Source organism: Salvelinus sp. IW2-2015, linkage group LG7 (genome assembly GCF_002910315.2).
Source record: "Salvelinus sp. IW2-2015 linkage group LG7, ASM291031v2, whole genome shotgun sequence".
Lineage (NCBI taxonomy): Eukaryota > Metazoa > Chordata > Actinopteri > Salmoniformes > Salmonidae > Salvelinus > Salvelinus sp. IW2-2015.
In genome coordinates this window covers 15,613,036-15,635,199 of record NC_036847.1, presented here as the reverse complement: position 1 = coordinate 15,635,199, position 22,164 = coordinate 15,613,036, and the positions used below count along the sequence as shown (strand labels likewise).

At 40.4% G+C, this 22,164-nt stretch overlaps 2 protein-coding genes across 7 annotated transcripts in view; one reads left to right on the top strand and one right to left on the bottom strand.

Annotated features, from left to right (window-relative positions):
- The window catches only part of cntn3a.1 (contactin 3a, tandem duplicate 1), a 107,782-nt gene extending 95,744 nt beyond the window's left edge, over positions 1-12,038 (top strand). For both annotated transcript variants that reach the window (XM_023991132.1, XM_023991131.1), the window contains exons 14-23: positions 2,134-2,251; positions 2,591-2,749; positions 2,967-3,116; positions 3,444-3,514; positions 3,862-4,096; positions 5,733-5,848; positions 8,264-8,450; positions 8,709-8,821; positions 9,139-9,307; positions 10,490-12,038. In XM_023991132.1, coding sequence (XP_023846900.1) covers positions 2,134-2,251; positions 2,591-2,749; positions 2,967-3,116; positions 3,444-3,514; positions 3,862-4,096; positions 5,733-5,848; positions 8,264-8,450; positions 8,709-8,821; positions 9,139-9,307; positions 10,490-10,581 — 1,410 coding nt within the window. In that variant the 3' untranslated portion in view covers positions 10,582-12,038. The remainder of the gene's footprint in view (positions 1-2,133; positions 2,252-2,590; positions 2,750-2,966; positions 3,117-3,443; positions 3,515-3,861; positions 4,097-5,732; positions 5,849-8,263; positions 8,451-8,708; positions 8,822-9,138; positions 9,308-10,489) is intronic.
- Positions 12,039-12,453: 415 nt separating this feature from the next.
- Positions 12,454-22,164, bottom strand: part of LOC111966474 (band 4.1-like protein 1) — a 109,521-nt gene continuing 99,810 nt past the window's right edge. For all 5 annotated transcript variants that reach the window (XM_023991130.2, XM_023991125.2, XM_023991126.2 and 2 more), the window contains 4 exons: positions 20,325-20,414; positions 20,066-20,146; positions 19,763-19,879; positions 12,454-19,265 (listed from right to left, as the gene is read on the bottom strand). In XM_023991130.2, the coding sequence (XP_023846898.1) occupies positions 19,763-19,879; positions 20,066-20,146; positions 20,325-20,414 (288 nt within the window). In that variant the 3' untranslated portion in view covers positions 12,454-19,265. The remainder of the gene's footprint in view (positions 19,266-19,762; positions 19,880-20,065; positions 20,147-20,324; positions 20,415-22,164) is intronic.

Here is a 22,164-nt window from a genome sequence, read left to right as displayed (position 1 = left end):
TGCGTCTTCTTTGACAGGTAAGTTAAGTGTCGTGTTTAAGTGGTGCGTTTTTTTTATTGTATATTAAATAGCTAAGTCGTATGGTTTATTTGCTAATATTAATGCATGACAGTCCGTTCTGTCTTTGGCCAAAGAAAGTTGGTCCGTATGATTCGGTTCACTCGGCTCTATATGTCATTGATTTGTCCACCAGGAGTGTCCGTATAGCTTCTCCCAACACGACTGTCTAAAAAAAAAAAATCCCATTATAGCAATATATTTTCTTTGCAGTCACTAAATCAGGATGGAGGAACACAACTGATATATGAATGTATAGGCCACACCAAAGCAAAGCTCTAATGGATGGTCACAATGTTACGAAATAGGACTAACCTAAAGTTGTATTAGAGTAACTCAACTTAATTTTCTGCATATTTGCAATGTTGTAAAAAATCCTAAAATGGCACAGTCTCAATTACCTAAATATTTCACTATGTTGTACATGAAATAGCACTGATGGAATGATTAAGAATTTTCATCACTAGTATTAACTGATTGCTGAAAACAGTGAACACAACTCTTCTGAGGAAAATGTGTTAATATTCTAAGAACACTTAACAGTGAATTTTTTTATCCACTGATTCCATTTGTATTCATAATTTTGCAAAAGGGCGTCTAAGATATGCAATCCAGATACAAAGGCAAGAAAGTTATCAGAAGCTTGGAAAATATATTTGGATGTTTGGCCACAGTAAAAAAAAAAATGCTTGTATGTGATTGAGAAACTGTAAAGTAGGAAGAATTTCACAGAAAGGTGTAAAAATACGATACTGTTTGGATTGCATATGTGTTCTATGTTGTATGTAATTATGTAAATGCTTACAATACAGTAAACATAAATCAAATCTAGTCCATCAAAAGAACTCCAAACCAAGCAGGTAGTTATGGTACTACAAACCAAATACTGTGAGGTAGTTAGGCCTACTATATATGCTGTGACTAGACTTGGCTGACAAAGCCCTCCTATGTAAAACATGATGAAGCCTCTGAAAAGCAACATGGAATAGAGTAATATTGAAAGTAATTCCCCCCCAAAAATGACTGAAGTACAGTAAACACAATCACTGTAAAAAGTAAGGACTGAAATGACTGTTCAATTAAATTTCCTTTTTATGTAAGGCCATATGTTTTTATATACTGTGCAACACATTGAATATTTTCCCTATAAAACAGCTGCCAATATAAAAAATAACGATGTGATCTACTTTATAACCCATGGAAATCAAACAATTGACAGGTGAACTATTTCATTTGTATTTCTGGACTGATTAGGAGGTTAACAATTATGCGAAGGGGTTTACATGTTGGTGGTAAAGATATACATTATGGAAGTAATTGTTATTGGCAGTGAAAAAGTTATTTCGTTTTGATTGACATACTTTACACAGTAGATGTTTGTGTCCTATGTAGAGAGTTGTGTCTACTGTTTTGTAAAAAGTGTTTTGTGATAGTGTATACTGTAATGCAAAAAAAGTGTTTATCGTTATTGTTTTGGCCATGTGGATCCCAGTTTCGCTCACATGGATCCCAGTTTCCTTACAATGTTCAAGCTAAAACTGTAAGTGTCGCCCACCACTTGAGTTACTTACAACTACATTGTAACTTGAGTATTTTGAGGCCCAATAACAAGAAACCATCACAGAGTATAGTGAGTGTCAGCTAATGCTAGGCAAAAATGATCTCCTCACAAATGTTGGTCTTCTACGGTCTGAAACCATTGGTCGTCTTGACCTCAATCTTATCTATGTGACAAAAGTCACACTAACAAGTACAGTAGAGCAGCTTCAAAGGTCAGCATGTATTATAGCTGACAATTAGAAACAGAAAGGAGTAAAAGGAATGAGACTGAAAATAGCCTTTTCATTCTCTCAGGTAGAAACTGTCATCATTAAACGGTCTGAACTATTCAGCCGTTTCTACTGAAGGTCTTTGACTTTTATCATGACTTTCACCTCATACTGTATATTGAACACAGAACCAATCAAGTGTACTCTCTCATCCTGCTCGTATTTGAAGAAGGGCTTTTTATTTGATATCTTTTCTAGAATTCTAACATTTTCCTTACTGCTCTGGTTTGACATTCCTTATGGACAGCGCTCAGCAGGTGACATCATGATCCGTAACATTCAGCTGAGGCATGCTGGGAAGTATACCTGTGCTGTCCAGACCAAGGTGGACAGTGTCTCAATCGCCACCGATGTGGTAGTTAGAGGTATGGCTATGCTGGAGCACCAGTAGCACAAAATGTCACATTGATCTGTTGTAGGATCCAGTAAAATAAAATAAAATACAATTTGAATTGTGAAATCCCACTTTTGCCACTAATGTAGCAAATGGAAGGTTTAGAATTAAACCTGGAACATTGGGTTTTCCTACTCTCCAATAATCGGCCCATAATGTTTAGACCTCTTCGTAAGCTTGTGTTTGAATCATGACTGCTACAGTACATTTTAATTAATAAATACATTATTAAAATGTATGTGTAGAATACACAGTACTTTATATCTCATGTTGATCAACTAAGATGATGCTGTGATAACGATTTTTCCAGGTGCTCCAGGCCCACCTGTGGACTTCCAGGTGACAGAGATGACAGACAGCACAGCATCTCTCTCCTGGGGACCGGGTCCTGACAACCACAGCCCAGTCCTCACCCACAACATCCAGGCCCGCACAACTTTTTCACTGGGCTGGCAGGGAGTCATCACAGGTGTGTGGGTGTGTGTGCGTGTGTGTGTCCACGTGCATCTTTGTGCCTATCTTTATCTATCACACACACTGTATATTAAATTGAATAATGCACTCACAACATAATCAAGGTTCAAGATACATCATCACAATTAGCACACACAGTCATAGACTGTATTTATATAGCACTAGAAGATCCTGCAACATGCTAATTAAAGGCTATTTGTTGTCCGGGTTAGTTCCTGAACTTCTTGGGGGCAAACAGCTGACAGCCACTGTCATTGACCTCAGTCCGTGGGTGGAGTATGAGTTCAGAGTGCTGGCAACCAACGCCATCGGAACAGGAGAGCCCAGCAAACCTTCCAAAAAAGCCCGGACCAAAGACATGCGTATGTACTGTATCTGCCCCACATAGCTCTCAACACAACGATGAATGCTGAATACTGTACTATAATATGTGCAATTTTACTCAATGAATTGTTTGTTTACATTCAAGTTGTGATGCAATATTATTAATGCATTATTATAGGAAAGTGCAAGAGGTACAGTACAAGCCTATTTCTACTGGGATGTTGATGATTGATATTTTGTTTAACAACTGCATGGTGACCCCAACAATTAACAGCATTAATTGACAGATGTTTTGCCATGATAACAGTAGGAGGCATGCAGACATTGAAGTTTCTCTATGAAAACAAACCCCCTTGATTTTGCAGCTCCCAAGATAACACCACCCAGAGTGAGCGGAGGTGGTGGTGGTCGCTCGGAGCTTGTCATCACTTGGGAGGTAAAGTGAACACTACTAATAAAGATGATCAGCTTGATTGGTAAAGTCATACAGATTCAGCAAAGTGCACCAAATGATGTGTTGAAATAAATGATGAATCAAACATAACCCATTTTCTGACTGCAAGTATGTTTCAGAGCATGCAGGTTGTGCCAATAGGTACTTTTACACTACTGGTTACGCATTCACCAAAGTTGCTAGAACCACGCTGAAGAGGACAATGTGAAAATGTTTTATACAAGCCAGAAAAGTACAGTTCTGGTCTGCATGGTAGTATTAGAGAAGGTAGTAAGAAGGTATTATGTGAATGCACCGATGTACATTTGTGTTTTCACCTCTTTCTGCAGCCTGTCCCTGAAGAGCTACAGAGTGGCCCAGGATTTGGCTATGTGGTAGCTTTCCGACCTCAGGGGGCTCAAGGCTGGATGCAGGCTGCAGTCACCTCCCCCGACGCCTCCAGATACATCTTCAAGAACGAGAGCATCGCTCCCTTCTCTCCGTTTCATGTGAAAGTGGGCGTGTACAATAACAAAGGGGAGGGCCCCTTTGGGCCGGTGGCCACCATCTACTCTGCAGAGGAAGGTACAGTACACTGCCAGACCCTGTTATTTATTTAGGGAAGGAATTCCGTGATTTTTTTTTCTTTTTCTAACGTTATTGAGATGTTCTATATAACTCTAGAATTCTGAAATCCATCAATACCTCTACAGGGTTCAACACTAATAGGACGCCATTGAGTATTTTTTGCAAAGTTTAAGTGATGCCAGACCCAGCTGAGTACACAACATACCTATTCCATCATTCCTTTTCATTTCAGATGCTATATGTATAGTGCCTATAATAAGTCTACACCTCCCTTGGATTTCTTCACATTTTATTGTGTTACAAAGTGAGGTTAAAATTGATTTAGTTGTACTTTTCTTGTCAACGATCTATCAGGATACTCTGTAATGTCAAAGTGGAATACAAATTCGAATTATTTTTTAAGATTAATGAAAATGAAACACTAATATACCTGTAACTTGGCCACTCAGGAACATTCCCTGTCTTCTTGGTAAGCAACTCCAGTGTAGATTTGGCTGTGTTATTGTCCTGCTGAAAGGTGAATTCCTCTCCCAGTGGCTGGTGTAAGCAGACTGAAGCAGGTTATCCTCTAGGATTTTAAAATGTATTTTCATTTTGCCTGTCCCGTTTCTTTTCATCCTGAAAGAGTCTACAGTCTTTGCCGATGTCAAACATACCTATACCATGATGCAGCCACAACCATGTTTGAAAATAAGGAGGCAGTTACTCAGTGATGTGTTGTTGGATTTGCCCCAAACATACGATTTTGAATTTAGGCCAAAAAGTGTATTCCTTTACCGTGTTTTTCATTACTTTAGTGCCTTGTTGCATACATATGCATGTTTTGGAATATTTTTTATTCTGTATATTTGTATTATTGTTTTCACTCTGTCATTTAGGCCATTATTGTGGAGTCACTACAATGTTTTTGATCCATCCTCAGTTTTCTCCTATCACATCCATTGAACTCTGTAACTGTTTTAAAATCCCCAATGGCCTCATGGTGAAATCCCGAAGCAGTTTCCTTCCTGTCCTGCAGCTCAGTTCAGAAGGACGACTGCATCTTTGATGTGTCTGGGTGGTTTAATACATCATCCACAGCATAATTATAAACTTGACCATACGTAAATATATATTTGATGTGTAATTTATTATTGTTAACCATCTACCAATCACTGCCCTTCTTTGTGAGGCTTTTGAAAAGCTCTCTGATCTTTGTAGTTGAATCTGTCCTTGAAATTCAACACTTGACTGAAGGACCTTACAGATGATGTATGTATGGGGGACAGAGGAAAGGGTAGTCATTAAAAAATCATGTCAACCCCTATTATTTCACACAGATGGAGTCCATATAACTTATTATGTGATTTGTTAAGCCACATTTGACTTCTGAACTAATTTAGGCTTGCCTCAACAAAAAGGTGAATACCTATCGACTATAATTTAATTATTTTTAAATGTGTCTAATTTTTACTTCACTTTGACATTATGAAGTGTTTTGTGTAGACCAATYACAAAAGATTACAGTTAAATATATTTCAATCCTACTTTATAATGCCAAAAAAAGTTAAAGGGGATGTAGACTTTCTATAGGCACTTTATTTCTTATTGTCAGCTATCAGTAGTTACGCATTCACTGTGTGTGTGACCCTAGAGCCCAGCAGAGCCCCGGGTAGGGTGCGGGCCAGGAGTGTGTCGGCATCGGAGGTAGAGGCCACCTGGAAGGCCCTGCCCTGGAGCAACAATAGGAGACGCATCCTGGGCTACGAGGTCAGAGCACAAACACACTGGACATCATAGACATAAAATGGATAGATCTGACACCACTTCAGTATTTCTCTTCGTACAAGATCATTGGACTATGCAGTATTATCCCTCATTGAATTGTTACATTTATGTAGATTAAATCAACACCCTATCCTGTCTGAACAACTATCAGTTAGCGTATAGCCACACTGAGACGCATGAACATGGATGAAATTGTATATGATGTACATCATTGTTCGTTTTTGTCCGTCATTAGTACAACTCGAGTCAACTGTTTTCGGACGAGTTCAGACGAGTTGTATCCGTCAAAAGCTTTTTTTTTTCTTTTTTTTTTCTTTTTTTTTAATCAAATATTTTTCTATTTGGCATTTTGAATGATTATACAGATAATACAGACAGAACAGGTAGAGGGCAAAACATAAACGGATCCCCTACCAGATCAAACCTACTTCAACCCCTCATGCTCCAACAGGACAAAAAAGGATCCCCTACCAAATCAAACCCACAGCTTGCATGAAATAGAATTTGACCAAATAACAAACAAAACAAAGATATAATCAAACAAAAAAGTAAAGAGGGGTAAAAATAGGGATACAAATTCTAATTTGGGTTGGTTTATGTAGTTGTGAAATTATCTGGGTCCATGTCTTCTACAAAGGATAGGAAAGGTTGCCAGATATTATACATGTAATTGCAGATCCCCTAACGGAGGAGCACATTTTCTCTAGCTTGAGATGTTGCGTAACTTCCTTTATCCAATGGCTAAAAGTAGAAGGAAACCGATCTTTCCACTTCAATAGTAGAAGACGTCAAGCTAGAAGAGTGGTAAAGGCCAGCTGTTTAGAGGGTCCTCCTGTGGTGCCACTCCGAATAATGAAATAAAGGCAGAAGTTTTTGTAGGTCTCTCCAGTATCTTTGAAAACGTCCCAAAAATTGACATCCAGAAATCTGTCAATTTCGGGCATGTCCAAAACATGTGCAATGAAGTAGCAGGAGCCTGCTTCCATTGGCCACAAGTGGGATCTATTTCTGGTCTAATCTAGGATCATTTTGCCTTTGACCAATGCAGCCAATGGACTACACTGAACAAAAAGATAAATGCAATATGTAAAGTGTTGGTCCCATGTTTCGTGAGCTGAAATAAAAGATCCCAGAAATTTGCCATACACACAAAAAGCTTATTTCTCTCAAGTGTTGTGCACAAAGATATTTACATCACTGTTAGTGATAATTTCTCCTTTGCCAAGATAATCCATCCACCTGACAGGTGTGGCATATCAAGAAGCCGATTAAACAGCATGATCATTACACAGGTGCACCTTGTGCTGGGGAAAATAGAAGGCCACTCTAAAATCTGCAGTTTGCCACACAATACATTGCCGCTGATGTCTCAAGTTGAGGGAGCTCTGGCCTCACCAGAGCTGTTGCCAGAGAACTGATTGTTCATTTCTCTACCATAAGCTGCCTCCAACGTCATTTTAGAGAATTTGGAAGTAGGTCCAACCGCAGACCACGTTTATCCACCCATGCCCAGGACCTCCACATCCGGCTTCTTCACCTGTGGGATCGTCTGAGACCAGCCTCCTGGAAAGCTGATGAAACTGAGGAGTATTTATGTCTGTAATAAAGCCCTTTGTGTGGGCCTGGCTCCCAAGTGGGTGGGCCTATGCCCACCCATGGCTGCGCCCATGCCCAATCATGTAAAATCCATAGATTAGGGCATAATGAATTTATTTAAAATGACTGATTTCCTTATATGAACTGTAACTCAGTAAAATCGTTGAATGTTGCGTTTATATTTTTGTTCAGTATATTTTAAATTGAAATACAGCATGTCTTAGACATATAAATGAAGAATGTATTCTCCGAGGCATACTCTGCCAAATTTCATCTGAAAGTTGTTTACCTAAATCCTCTTCCCAGTGGTTCTTAAGAGAGTCCAGGGATTCCAGATTGTGCGAGTTTAATAACATATAGACCAAGCCTATGCAACCTTTGATATAAGGACTAACTTTAAAAACAGAGTTTAGAAGGGAATTAGTTTGTGCGTTTTTGTTGTTGTCAGACAATCAGCTCTGTTGTCATTCATCGGGCAACAGATGATTCCCATTGAAAAATGATTGGCTCCCTCCGAAATATTCTAACACAAAATCCTAATGTGACCACGGCCTTAGACAAGCATATGAATACTCTGACGTGACAAACTATCCGGCCTTGATGGTCATATACTCTTAACTTCTACCCCGTACAGCCCGAGAAAGATGGGTTCTTCTCTAGGGTTCATCCTACTGGGGAGTTTATGGCCAGTGTAGCTGTGCTTTAAAAATACAGTTGATTGATTTCATTGATAAGGAAAAAAAGTTTAAACAGATCAGGGATGTTGACCTATAGTGTTGACTGGTGTGTTTTGAACTGTAGCTGAGGTACTGGGGTGAGAGGGAGAGACAGGAGACAGCCAGTGTGATCAGGACCATGGGTAACCGGACGTCTGTGGTGATCAGAGGCCTGGAGGGCAGCAGAACCTACTTTATCTCCCTTCGAGCGTACAACAGTGCCGGGGTGGGCCCTCACTGTGCCACAGTCAATGTCACCACCAAGAAACCCCGTAAGTTCAAAACCTACATTCAAGGATACCCGCCTGCATCCACTCCATAGAGTCTCACCCCCCACCCCCCTCACTTGAAAATAATTATATTGACCCTGACTCGCTGTGTTTGAATACTCTTTGGGCTGTCGTCCTGGAGACATTTTATTTGGATAGGCCATCTATAAATACCCAACAAACTATCAATAGACCATCAGCATCTATAGATGGACTATCCAAATGATAGTTGATAGATGTTCACGTTTTCTTTTCTTCCAGCCCCAAGCCAGGCACCGGTGAAGATCATATGGAACACCTCAAACTCAAAGGTCATCCTCAAATGGGATCATGTCAGAGCTCTGGAGAACGAGTCCGAGGTCACTGGTTACAAAGTACGGGAGTAAACACGTATTTCAACTTTTTTTCTTATTATTTATAAAATTATCCAGTATGTGCTAGGGTTATTCACCTATGTTGAGTTGTTCAGCACTTGTATTGGTTTAGAGAGTACCCCTTCTCTTATAAGAATCACAACAAACTTGGATGACTCAACAGACTGATTCTTATAAGCAAAGTATATAATAAGCATAGCAGTGTTTCTGACCACGACAAGGTTGATTCTCATAGTGATTCTTATACAGTATGTGCACTCTAGACAACATTGTGCAGATCCTCACTGTGTATGATTTGTGTTGTCACATCTCTCCAGGTGATGTACACACAGGACAGACACAGTCGTCCCAATGTGGTCGAAACCAACACCACATCTCTGGAGCTGGCGCTACCGGTCAACGAGGACTATGTCATCCAGATCAAACCATTCAGCGAGGGAGGAGAGGGGAGTAGCAGTAGACAAATCACTATTCCCAGGATAGCAGGTGGGACATTCTGCCTGACACGGTTAGAGCGTTGGGCCATTAACCGAAAGATTGCTAGTTCAAATCCCCATCCTGACAAGTTGAAAAATCTGCCGATGTGCTCTTGAGCAAGGCACTTAACCCTAATTGATCTAGAGTCGCCGTTGATAATGTCTGACCCTGGCCGTGTCCCCACTCTCTGAGGGTGTCTCAGGGGAGTTGGGATATGCAAAATAACATATTTCCAATTCACACTATGTGTATCAATACACACMTGTACATGTGTGAAATAGGACAAATATAAGCACCCACCAAATTATACAATTATTATGAGGGCCAACTGATTTAACTTTTTGCATGAGATCATGTAATAATTGTAATTGAAATGACTGAAATAACATTAGGAACAGAACAGAATTGATCTTTTTTTTAACACAAGAGTAACATACATGTAAAGCTTTAATTGGATTCAATGCAAACAAGTCCAGTARAATGGGCCCTTCTGATGTCTAACCATTATGATCCAAAATACAGTATAGCGGCGCCACCTCCTGATACATTTGAGCAATAACAACACGGTGGAAAACATTGCAGACTAGATGTGCATCATGACAACCTCAGRGCTATCACTCATTATGTGTTTGTGAGGATATTCTTCATTCAGTGCAGGGTTGAAGTCAATTCCACGTCAGTCAGTTCAGAAAGTAAACTGAAATTCAAATTCACATTTTCCAAAATGCATCTCTACGAGAAATTACATTACATTACCTCATGGGACAAAGTGTTAATAACAGAACTTATTTTTCCCTGTTAGTCGTTAATATCTGTGTAATTATAATCTTGTTTTAAGGTAATACTCCAAATATGTAATAGAGGGCTAACAACTCACCAACAGTATGGTAACAGGGATCTGTTTTTCCAAACTCCTCTAACCTTTAACCCTTTAATTCCAGCACTAGTTACATATTGCTTTCATGGTGCGTAACCGTAAATTGTAACATACTATAACCATGTTATTACCACTTTCTCCCGTGCTGCAATGCAAAGTGCTAGAGACATTTGCGGAATTGGAATTTCAGTTTACCTCCTGAATTGAAATGGAATTTACCCCAACACTGATTCAATGTCTAGAATATAATTGAACTGCATTCTGAACAGCATATACTGTAAGAAACTCGTTAGATTTGACTGGTTTTATTGCAGGTTCAATGCCCATTGGTGCAGCCCCGGAGTCATCAGCGTTATCCGTGGTCAATATGCTAGCACTCTATTTCACAGCCAGGACGTTCCTATGACAAACAGCTCCTGGACCACACTGCTTTCCATGAGGACACTGGACAAAGAGGCCATGTATCTTCTTCCTCTAACAGATACCCCCTTTGTTGACAATATATTTCCCCCAAACCTTTCATGGGAGATATTGAAAGTCCAGCTTGGAAACTGTTGTTACATAAGCAGCGTTGATAAACGCTGAAATTACGTTGTTACCGCTTTCTGTCTTTTTAAAATGTTTTCCGTAAATGGATAATCTCAAAAGCGTTTCTTTATGAAGACAAGGAGATACGACGCACAAGAAGCTGTGTACGTTTCAGGAACCCCTGTGAGAGCTTGGGTCCCCCAAAAAAAGGAGACTGCTAGTTTCTAACATCATTTGGATAAGGGTACAACTGGTGAGTTAAGATGCCGCTGACCCTGGTCAGTGTGAAGGGAATTAACTCACACACGTGAAATGAAGCAACGTTCAAGAGACCCATACRTGCAGTGATGATTGTCATTCCCTGAATCCTCAAAGACTGTATCTAGGACACCTACTGTACTGAACAGGTTAAGAAGAGAAAACCTCTTGTTTCACTGGTGACCCCTGTCAACTACCAGGGCGTCTTGACAAACCTCGTCATGTTATGGCCTGGTTTGGGACCTATGTTCCTTTTCCTGGAAACTGCACTTACTCTTACATAACATAAATTATAATATGATGTGCCATTTAGCAGACGCTTTTATCCAAAGCGATTTATAGTCATGCGTGTGTACATTTTACGGATGGATGGTCCCAGGAATCAAACCCACAATCCTGCCGTTGCAAGTGCAATGCTCTACCAACTGAGCGACAGAGGACCACATTTATCGTTATATATGGACTGTTATATACAGTATAACTGATAACATTTTGAGCCAACATGGTTCCCATCCACCCAGCCTCATAATACTGGCAGCTGCAGTACAGTCAGCACCAAAATGGCTTCTGGTCTGAACTACAGTGTGGTGGAAAGCTGATAGATGGATGTCTTTTCTCTCCTCGCCTTTCCCTCCATTACAAGTGCATAAATAGCCACGCTAAGCTGTGTGAGCCAATTCTTGTACACTGTCTGTATGAAATCCTCAGGTCCCAAAATGAGCCTTATGTCTATTATCATTGTTGTTTTTGTTATTATTATTACCGTGTTACTATTATTTATTAATCACATTTGTGTATCCAGATATTGTTTATTAGAAATTATCCCAATTTTATTAACTGAGAACATGGTTCCTTTGGAGCATTTTATGTTTTATGTTTGATCATTAGTGCTCAGATATGCCTTTTTTCTTATGTCTTTCATGATTTGCATTGTTAAAGAAGTGGCAGTGTTTACTGAGTTTTTGAACATTGTGCATATTCCTACAGTCAACTGCTGTTTGGCATGAAAGTGGTCAATGTAAGTGGCTTGGAATATTTTAATGGATCAACCTGCTTTTAATAAACATAATGACATTTTGTTTGCTTCTTTTCTGAGGGGAAATGTGATCCGAGCTAATGTATTATTATTTACCATAGCAATAGTGAGAATACAGATGGACAAGTTCAAACAATATGTTCTAATGTTGGATGTATGGRACTGTTTAGGCCTACCATTTTGAAAAGTTAAATATGTACTCTTCAGAAGATATGTATTTGCTATATATTTGCCATGAAAAGACAAGTCTTGGCATTAGGGAGGTTATGTGAAATACAGTGCCATATTGTATAAATATGACGTTGAAGACAAGATGTAAATAATCAAACAAACAGTATTTTACAAATTATCCTGATATSATATGGTGGAATACGGATGCTACAACTCAGAAAAACATCCACAAGAAAAAGGGTGATTCATGGACAGAGAACAGAGGATCTCACTCTCGTCTTGCTCTTTTCATTTAGTTTATTAATGTATGGAATGCAAGTTCACTGTACAGCAAAGACACAGCACCAAGCAATGGGGAGCAGCACAGAGCAAACATGATGTGAACTGAGTAGAGGAGGGCTATACAGATAGGGGTGAGCTGAGGGATCTGGGAGGGTTCTGAGGTCAGCCAGAGGTCATCCAATCAGGGTTCAGCACAGGGCGATGGTCTCGCCAATGCCTCTGATTAATCATGGCTGGTTTGATTACTTGTCCAAGTTGCCAGGTTACTTCAACATGTCGGATGAAGTTGCCCTTAGATACTGATCTAAGGTCATGATTAAGGTTAGGACTTGGGTAGGGTAAACTGATGCTAGATGCACCCAATGCAGACTGCACCGCAAGCTATCTAGAGCTCATTGAAACTCTCTAGTGTACAGTAGTAACATTGCCATTTATCTGAAACCAATGTAATCCTCAGAATACTGTACAAAGGAATGCATGGCTGTTGACATTGGTTTCGCCACTCCTAACCCCCACATTGATTTTGACACTGTGATTTGTAAAAGATATCGAACATAAATGCAAAAACGGAGCTTGGCTGTCTAATGTGATTCAACAGTTACACACCACACACCTGGTAACAGTTGAGTTATGTGTCCCAAAGCCAACTTTAACTTGTCATAAATCTAACATTGCACCTTCAGCTCAACCTATGCTTTTTCGTCTAAATGCATTAACTCGGAGTAGCTTAGTGTTGTAAGAGGGTACCTGACAAGTAATACTATGACAGGACATATACATTAGTCTTACCATATCATGTTTGTGACATCATCTTGTTGGCTTTCTGGCACATATTTCATCTAAAGTATATTCTCGATTACAAAACTGTTGGAAGTAGTTCCTTCATACAAATACAGAAGTGTCACTACTACCAAACATTATCACAGCACACTTTTCATACAGTAGTAAACATAGGCCATGGTATCCCTCAAACTCAAAATATAACCAGACCAAAACACACCAAAAGCAAATGAGGGATTGAGATACCAGGTATCACTGGAACACTTTGCTTGAAGGAGGATAAATAAGGGCTTATGTTTATAATGCCATATAGTCACTGCAAGAGGCCTGGTAAATGTCCATATAAAACTTGAATCCATATAACACACAGTAAGTCATCCCTGAAAATGGCATAAACGCCACCAGGATAAAAATCATTAGCAATTGCTAATGTCATGATAGTTGTTGTTAAATGTGTACGTAGATGGATGGAGAGCCTTATGTATGCCCCTTCAAGTGCAGTGATAGCACTTTACAGCACTCCTATTATTTAATGGAGTCAACCAAATGTGAACATGTTGTGGGACCTCGGGATTGGCAAACCCTCTGTTATCATGACTGAATTTGTTGAGTTATCTTTTCTCCCCCCATTCTGTATTGAAAACACTGTATGCTAATAATACCTTCCATTTCCTTTTTCCTGTTACAGAGTTTAATTTCCTGTAGATGGAGTCTACAGTTAGAACAGACATAATGCAGACTTTTTAATTTCACTGACATCTAGGCCGGGATTCAATCTGAGGCGCATTGTGGAACTGATGACATTTCAAGGTAATTTCCAATTGAGCAGACATTTTCAGCAGCTACAGTCAATGCGGTCTCCTCGGGAACGTTGCCTTTAAAGATGGAATCCACAATAGGGGGAAACAGCGCCACTGTCCGCCCCACGGCTTATTGTTTTTGTTTTGTTGACGAAGCAGAGGTGGGGAGCGTCGTGCATCAAGAAAAACAAATGCAGTACATATACCACTGTTCTATCGTGTGTYCAGTGATGTCAGAGGGGGAAAACAGTGTTTGTTGTTTGCAGTAACTTATTTGTTGTGGCAGTTTCACCATTAAGAATTTAACTTTAATGGGCGCATTGTCAACATCGCTCTAAAACGTGCCTCGGATTGAATCCCAGCCATAGCCTATGTTGGACATTTACTGATGTACAGTTGAAGTCGGAAGTTTACATACACCTTAGCCAAATACATTTTAACTCAGTTTTTCACAATTCCTGACATTTAAACCAAGTCAAAATTCCCTGTTTTAGGTAAGTTAGGATCACCACTTTATTTTAAGAATGTGAAATGTCAGAATAATAGTAGTGAGAATGATTTATTTATTTCATCACATTCCCAGTGGGTCAGAAGTTTACATACACTCAATTAGTATTTGGCAGCATTGCCTTTAAATTGTTTAACTTGGGTCAAACGTTTCGGGTAGCCTTCCACAAGCTTCGCACAATAGGTTGAGTGAATTTTGGCCCATACCTCCTGACAGAGCTGGTGTAACTGAGTCAGGTTTGTAGGCCTCCTTGCTCGCACATGCTTTTTCAGTTCTGCCCACAATATTTTTATGGGATTGAGGGTGTTGTGATGGCCACTCCAATACCTTGACTTTGTTGTCCTTAAGCCATTTTGCCTCAACTTTGGAAGTATGCTTGGGGTCATTGTCCATTTGGAAAGCCCAAGCTTTAACTTCCTGACTGATGTCTTGAGATGTTGCTTCAATATCTCCACATAATTGTCCTTCCTCATGATGCCATCAATTTTGTGAAGTGCACCAGTCCCTCCTGCAGCAAAGCACCCCCACAACATGATGCTGCCACCCCCGTGCTTCACGGTTGGGATGGTGTTCTTCATCTTGCAAGCTTCCCCCTTTTTCCTCCAAACATAACGATGGTCATTATGGCCAAACAGTTATATTTTTGTTTCATCAGACCAGAGGACATTTCTCAAAAAGTATGATCTTTGTCTTCATGTGCAGTTGCAAACCGTAGTCTGGCTTTTTTATGGCAGGTTTGGTGCAGTGGCTTCTTCCTTGCTGAGCGGCCTTTCAAGTTATGTCGATATAGGACTTGTTTTACTGTGGATATAGATACTTTTGTACCTGTTTCCTCCAGCATCTTCACAAGGTCCTTTGCTGTTCTGGGATTGATTTGCACTTTTCACACCAAAGTACGTTCATCTCTAGGAGCGCTATGACGGCGGTGTGGTCCCATGGTGTTTATACTTGCGTACTATTGTTTGTACAGATGAACGTGGTACCTTCAGGCGTTTGGAAATTGCTCCCAAGGATGAACCAGACTTGTGGAGGTCTAAAAAAAAATTCTGAGGTCTTGGCTGATTTCTTTWGATTTTCCCATGATGTCAAGCAAAGAGGCACTGAGTTTGAAGGTAGGCCTTGAAATACATCCACAGGTACACCTCCAATTGACTGAAATGATGTCAATTAGCCTATCAGAAGCTTTTAAAGCCATGACATCATTTTCTGGAATTTTCCAAGCTGTTTAAAGGCACAGTCAACTTCGTGTATGTAAACTTCTGACCCACTGGAATTGTGATACAGTGAATTATATGTGAAATAATCTGTCTGTAAACAATTGTTGGAAAAATTACTTGTGTCATGCACAAAGTAGATGTTCAAACCAACTTGCCAAAACTATAGTTTGTTAACAATACATTTGTGGAGTGGTTGAAAAACAAGTTTTAATGACTCCAACCTAAGTGTATGTAAACTCCTGACTTCAACTGTAGCTAGCTACTGTGATATTTCATACTGCCTTAAAGGTCTCTTCTACTTTGTATAATACTATAACTTTGTATCTATACAGTAGGTATTCTAGTGGTTTAAATTAATTTCATAATGAATGTCTTTATCATGCAAACGTTATCTAAAATACTTGCTTCATTTAAAAGGTAGCTCATTTGGCATACTTAATAAGGTTCTAATGTGAATCTCTTAATATTTCCTACTGTAGATAGCCACAGTATAACAGCAGAAAGTGACTGTCTCTAACGGTTGGAAGGGGACCTGACCTTGGATCATTTTAGAACAGCAACATGCTCAGAATTTATACTTTCACAATTTTTATAAATACCCAACAGGCACATTCTATAGATCAGAGGTTCATAACCACTCCATTCATATACATCCAAATGTCTACACAGATCAACTTCAATAACAAGTAAACCATCATCATCATAATACAGTAACGTCAATTGTGTTCTTAAAACAAAAATGRCCAATTGCAAGCGTTCAAGGTAGGGTCTGCCAAGATGTCAGCCAAATGGCTCAATTGTGGATAAAAGAAAAAGCAAGATATCTTGAGAAAGCCTACTTATCCGAGATAGTTTCAACAGCTCTTCTCCTCTGTTGTATGATGGTGAGGATGCGCCATTGCAGGAAGAAAAGTTCAACTTTGACCTTTCTGTGTTAGCTGTGGTGCCCTTTTCTCTACTCATCTGCACATTTGGCATCGTCGAGTTAGTGCCACCAAACCAGCGCCGCGATTTACTGACCTCGCTGGTGCAGAGTAGCCTACTGTTCTCACATCTCCTGCAATCTGTGTATCCTCTGGCATTCCCATAACCATTCTCACTGTTACAGAAATGGGCCAAAGCACAGTTATGGACTTTGCTGGTTTAGCGAGTATATAAAACTAAGGGAAGGTTTTCCTGTTCATGAAAACCTGCTTTACTGCATGCACGTCAACAGTACTGGACCTACATCTAATGGATACGTATACGTTTTTTTCTCTTGACAAACTACCTAGATATGTAAGCACACTCTAGATTTAATCAAGATCCGCATTATAGCGCAATTCAAATATAAAGGTAATTTACAATTGAGCCGACATACTGTTTGCAGCGTTTACAGATAATGTAGTCTCAGTGAATCCGGGAACATTGCCTTTAAATTTCAATTGTGCTTTAGCGTCGATTTTCTGCTGTCCAGATTTAATCTAGGCCTCAGTAGGCATTAGAGTTGGATCTGAGGTCTAGAATGGTGGGTGGAATTTACTTAGTAGGACTTCGGACCACATTGTAGTCCTATAGTCTGCCAGATTATCTCATACTAAGTACCCCTGTAATAAAAATGTCCTGCACTTCAAGTGTGACATTGGTGTGGGTTGTGATGGCAGTGAGACTCTACAGTGATATGATGGGATGAGCACATCAAAGAGACAACAGCTCCTAAGATTTGGATCCACTTGACATTCAGGCAAAAACCTTCCCATTAATTTCCTTAGAGGATACTATGCAGAGGAAAGCTGAGAACAGTTTGGTGGTCTAGATAGGATACAGCTTAAATCAAATTAATCTCGCCCACCAGCTGGCTCTCTCTCTGTCGAACCGTCTGGTTTCCGAGCACCTCAGAAAAGGACTTGACTGGAAGCCTATGACAGGAGCGGAGAAACAACCACTGGTTTTAATTGTCTGATCTCTCAGTCCATCACCATCTAGTGCAACCCTTAGAACCTCCCCCTAAGTGTGCTGCATTCGGGGGCCAGTATTGTTTTTCTGTTCGTGTGTAACAAAGCTATGGCTAGCTGTTAGCATGAACGGCGATATGTTCCTACTACTTGGGTTCCGGGGAGTTATTTCCGTGGTGCACCATAACAAATACTTTTCTCCCTCGATTTGGAACCACATCTCATAGTCGTGTGATTCGCTCAGAATTTGAATTGATTATCATGTCACTCAGTAAATCTACACCCCTTCACAGTCCCACACTGTTACCAGGCTCTATGTTCCAGAAATTCGAGCCTGGGGACAAGTTTTATTATGTGAATTTTAGCTAACCCTAACCCTTTACCTAACCTTAGCCTAATTCTCCTAATCTGCTACATTAATTATCCTATCCTATCTAGTCAAAACCCAGTTGTTTGGCTTGTGTTGAGACCAGCGCACAGGTGTACTAGCTGTAGACTGAAACTTTCCAGCAGTGAAACGGAATTCTGGCACTATTTTGTCATTCAACCTGTTATTTCTTAGTACCAAAACTGACATAATTTATGACATTTCCATATCTAGCCATCCATGTCTGTATTTCACCTTGTCTAAATATCAGACTGTTACCATGGTTACTCCATGGCTATCAGTCTGAAAGAAGTCGCTGTAAAAAAGACGCAATAGTCTCTACCAGACAGAATGTTGAATAAAATGATATTTAAACGTACTTTACCGGTTGTCTTTTTGGCGGTTGGAAGTGGAGATAAAATGGCCACAGGAAAGTACTATTAGCCCAACTTTCTGGGGCGCCGGTAGGTATATGGCTATGTCGGCTTGTAATTCCGGTGAGTATTTTCAATCATGTGACGCATTTCACGTGATGCACAATATGTAAACAATAGCCGAATGTAACCAAACGTTGTCAACCGAAGCACGTTTCCTCGTAATCAGCTGGAAGTGTTTGCCGTTCGGTCTGTGGTTAGGTTCAGACAAATTGTTTAAATGTTTGTCTCATGCAAATTGAGTCAGTATTGAAAATACAAAATGGAAATATACAGACCAGCGTACTGAAGGTTGGGTTGATAACGTTCCCCTATGGATATGTTGTATCAGATTACCTCCGACATAGGAAATAAAATCATTGGACAACAGGTAAAGTGAGTTAAAATTAAGTGTTTTCAACATTTTGACTTGTAATGTGACTGTTTGGGAAAGCTGAGCCAACATGTTAGAGATGAGTATGTAAGTATTTCACTCTCAGATTCTAAGAGGGTATATTTCACCATATCACCGCCAGAGCAAAGGTTCATAAATAAAGGGTTGGATTTAAATGAGTCCTGTTACTATGGTAGACAACAGGGAAGTATATGGGTTGGCCCAGTGGGCCAGAGTAGTAAGGGTGAGGGATTGAAACTTGTGTGTGTGTGTGTGTGTGGCTGTGTGTATCGGAGCCCCACTAGCAGTGGTCAGGGTGGTACAGTAGTGTGGTAGTCTCAGGTAGCTCAGGCACCAACAGGTCTGCTCCTGCGGGGGACGCTCATGTCCCAGGAATCAGGACTATAGGAGAGAGGAGACAGTTCATTGTTTAAAGCAGGGATGGGCAACTTTGATGGGGATGGGGCCAACTGGCTAGGGGGGGGGGGGGCAACTGAACTCATCAGTTGCCCCCCCCAGGCTCTAATTCTACCTTGATTACTACAAGCCTAGATAGCTGGCCGCTAGACTAACTTAGCTGACGTGGGCTAATTGAGTGACGGTCAGTGACTGACATAACAAGATGAAAACTGTTGATGCACAACAACCACATTTCGAAATTGCACCTTGTGTATTCTATTATTCTACCTTGCAACAGTAAGTTGAGACCCCGACTGAGTTCCCTCCCCCCCGCGAAATGATCCGAGGGCCTTCAAATTGGGGGGCCGCCAGTTGCCCAACCCTGGTTTAAACTATGACACCAGATGAAAGGAACTACCAACTTTTCATGCAGAGAGGTTATGGAGATTCAATTCACAATAGAAACCTGTCATTGTTTAATGTTTTGAAGACTCCTGTACCTAAGATGTCCCATGTGGATCCTCAGTGGACGATTCTGTTTCCTTGACAACTACTGCCTTGGTGACCAACATGTCCGGATGCTGTTGCTTGGCTTCCTGTATCGCAATAGCGAGGGCCTGTGAAGGAACAAATTATATGACATTAATTTCAACTGCTTACTATGTAGAATCAATAGTCTGGTGTGTGTCAAGTAATGAATACTCTATGAGCACTTTTAAGACTACACATCCCCTGCTGTATCTATGGCTTATAGGTTACTGCGTTACAGAGGTCATGTTGTCCTTAAGCTGCAGTCTGCTCACCTGCTCCTGGTCAACATCATCATCTCCTGTGATTATGATCCTCTTCTCAATTCTGGTCTCTGAATAGCCCCCTTTCACCGTCTGGAACACACAACACATTTTTTGGGAATATTTGCCAAATTAAACACACCTTTGCTGTTGCTTATACCTCTACAGCTAGAGAAAAGGTGTGTGCAATTTGGCAAACATTTTAAGATCAATGGAAACCAATAATACTGAAGGTACTGAATATGTCAGACCATTTGACAATTGTTGATACCTTGGTGACATGCGTGGTTGCAGAGGTAACATTCTCAGTAACAAGTATTGGAGATCCAGAGGCATCTCTTCCCAAAGTACACATGTGCACCTGTCAGGACACATGGGGAAAAAAGCATTAATGACATCATGATCATACATGGACACCAGACGTCAGTTCAAATACATGTGAATTTGAGAATCTGGTATTTAACATATTTGTTCTTTTATTTGAGTATTTGAATGGTTGTTTGTAAAAGATAAATAATACAAATAATAGTCTGCCAAATTGTGTTTGACAGGATTTTCAAATACTTACATGTATTTCAAATACTATTTTCAAATACCTGGGTTAAATTGATGGGAGTCTATTTAAATCGTTGTATTTGAGTTTTTCAAATACTTTCCTAGTGTATTTCCAAATAAATTCAAATATTCATTCCACTACTTGTCTTTTGAAATAAAAGATAGCTTAATACTTACATTGAATGTATGTGAAAGTAATTGAGATATTTGAAACCCAGGTCTAATGGACACACGCATGCAGATACACACAAACAGACACGCCTATACATGATATACATTAAATACATACAGTGCATTCGGAAAGTATTCAGACCCCTTAAGTTTTTCCACATTTTATTATGTTACAACCTTATTCTAAAATGGATTAAATACAAAATTTTCCTCATCATTCTACATACAATACCCCATAATGACTTTTGGTTTTTAATATAATGGTTTTTAGAAAGGTTTGCAAAAACAGAAATACCTTATTTAAATAAGTATTCAGACCCTTTGCTCAAAATTGAGCTCAGGTGCATCCTGTTTCCATTGATCATCCTTGAGATGTCTCTACAACTTGATTGTCCAATCTATTGGTGAATTCAAAAGATTGGACATGATTTGGAAAGGCACACACCTGTCTATATAAGGTCCCACAGTTGACAGTGCATGTCAGAGCAAAAACCAAGCCATGAGGTCGAAGGAATTGTCTGTAGAGCTCCGAGACAGGATTGTGTTGATGCACAGACCTGGGGAAGGGTACCAAAAAATGTCTGCAGCATTGGAGATCCCCAAGAACACAGTGGCCGCCTTCATTCTTAAATAGAAGACGTTTGGACCACCAAGACTCTTCCTAGAGCTGGCCGCCCAGCCAAACTGAGCAATCGGGGGAGAAGGGCCTTGGTCAGGGAGGTGACCAAGAACCCGATGGTCACTCTGATAGAGCTCCAGAGTTCCTCTGTGGAAATGTGAGAACCTTCCAGAAAGACAACCATCTCTGCAGCACTCTCCCAATCAGGCCTTTATAGTAGAGTGGACAGATGGGAAGCCACTCCTCAGTTAAAGGCACATGACAGCCCATTCAAAGTTTGCCAGAAGGCACCTAAAGAACTCTCACACCATGAGAAACAAGATTCTCTGGTCTGATTAAACCAAGATTTAACTTTTTCCTCACGCCTGGAGGAAACCTGGCACCATCCCTACGGTGAAGCATGGTGGTGGCAGCATCATTCTGTGGGGATGTTTTTCAGCGGCAGGTACTGGGAGACTAGTCAGGATCAAGGGAAAGATGAACGGAGCAAAGTTCAGAGAGATCCTAGATGAAAATCTGCTCCCGAGTGCTCAGTACCTCAGACTGTGGCGAAGGTTCACCTTCCAACAGGACAACTACCCTAAGCACACAGCCAAGACAACACAGGAGTGTCTTCGGGACAAGTCTCTGAATGTCCTTGAGTGGCCCAGCCAGAGCCCGGACTTGAACCCCATCAATCTTCTCTGGAGAGACCTGAAAATAGCTGTGCAGCGATGCTCCCCATCCAACCTGACAGAGCTTGAGAGAATCTGCAGAGAAGAATGGG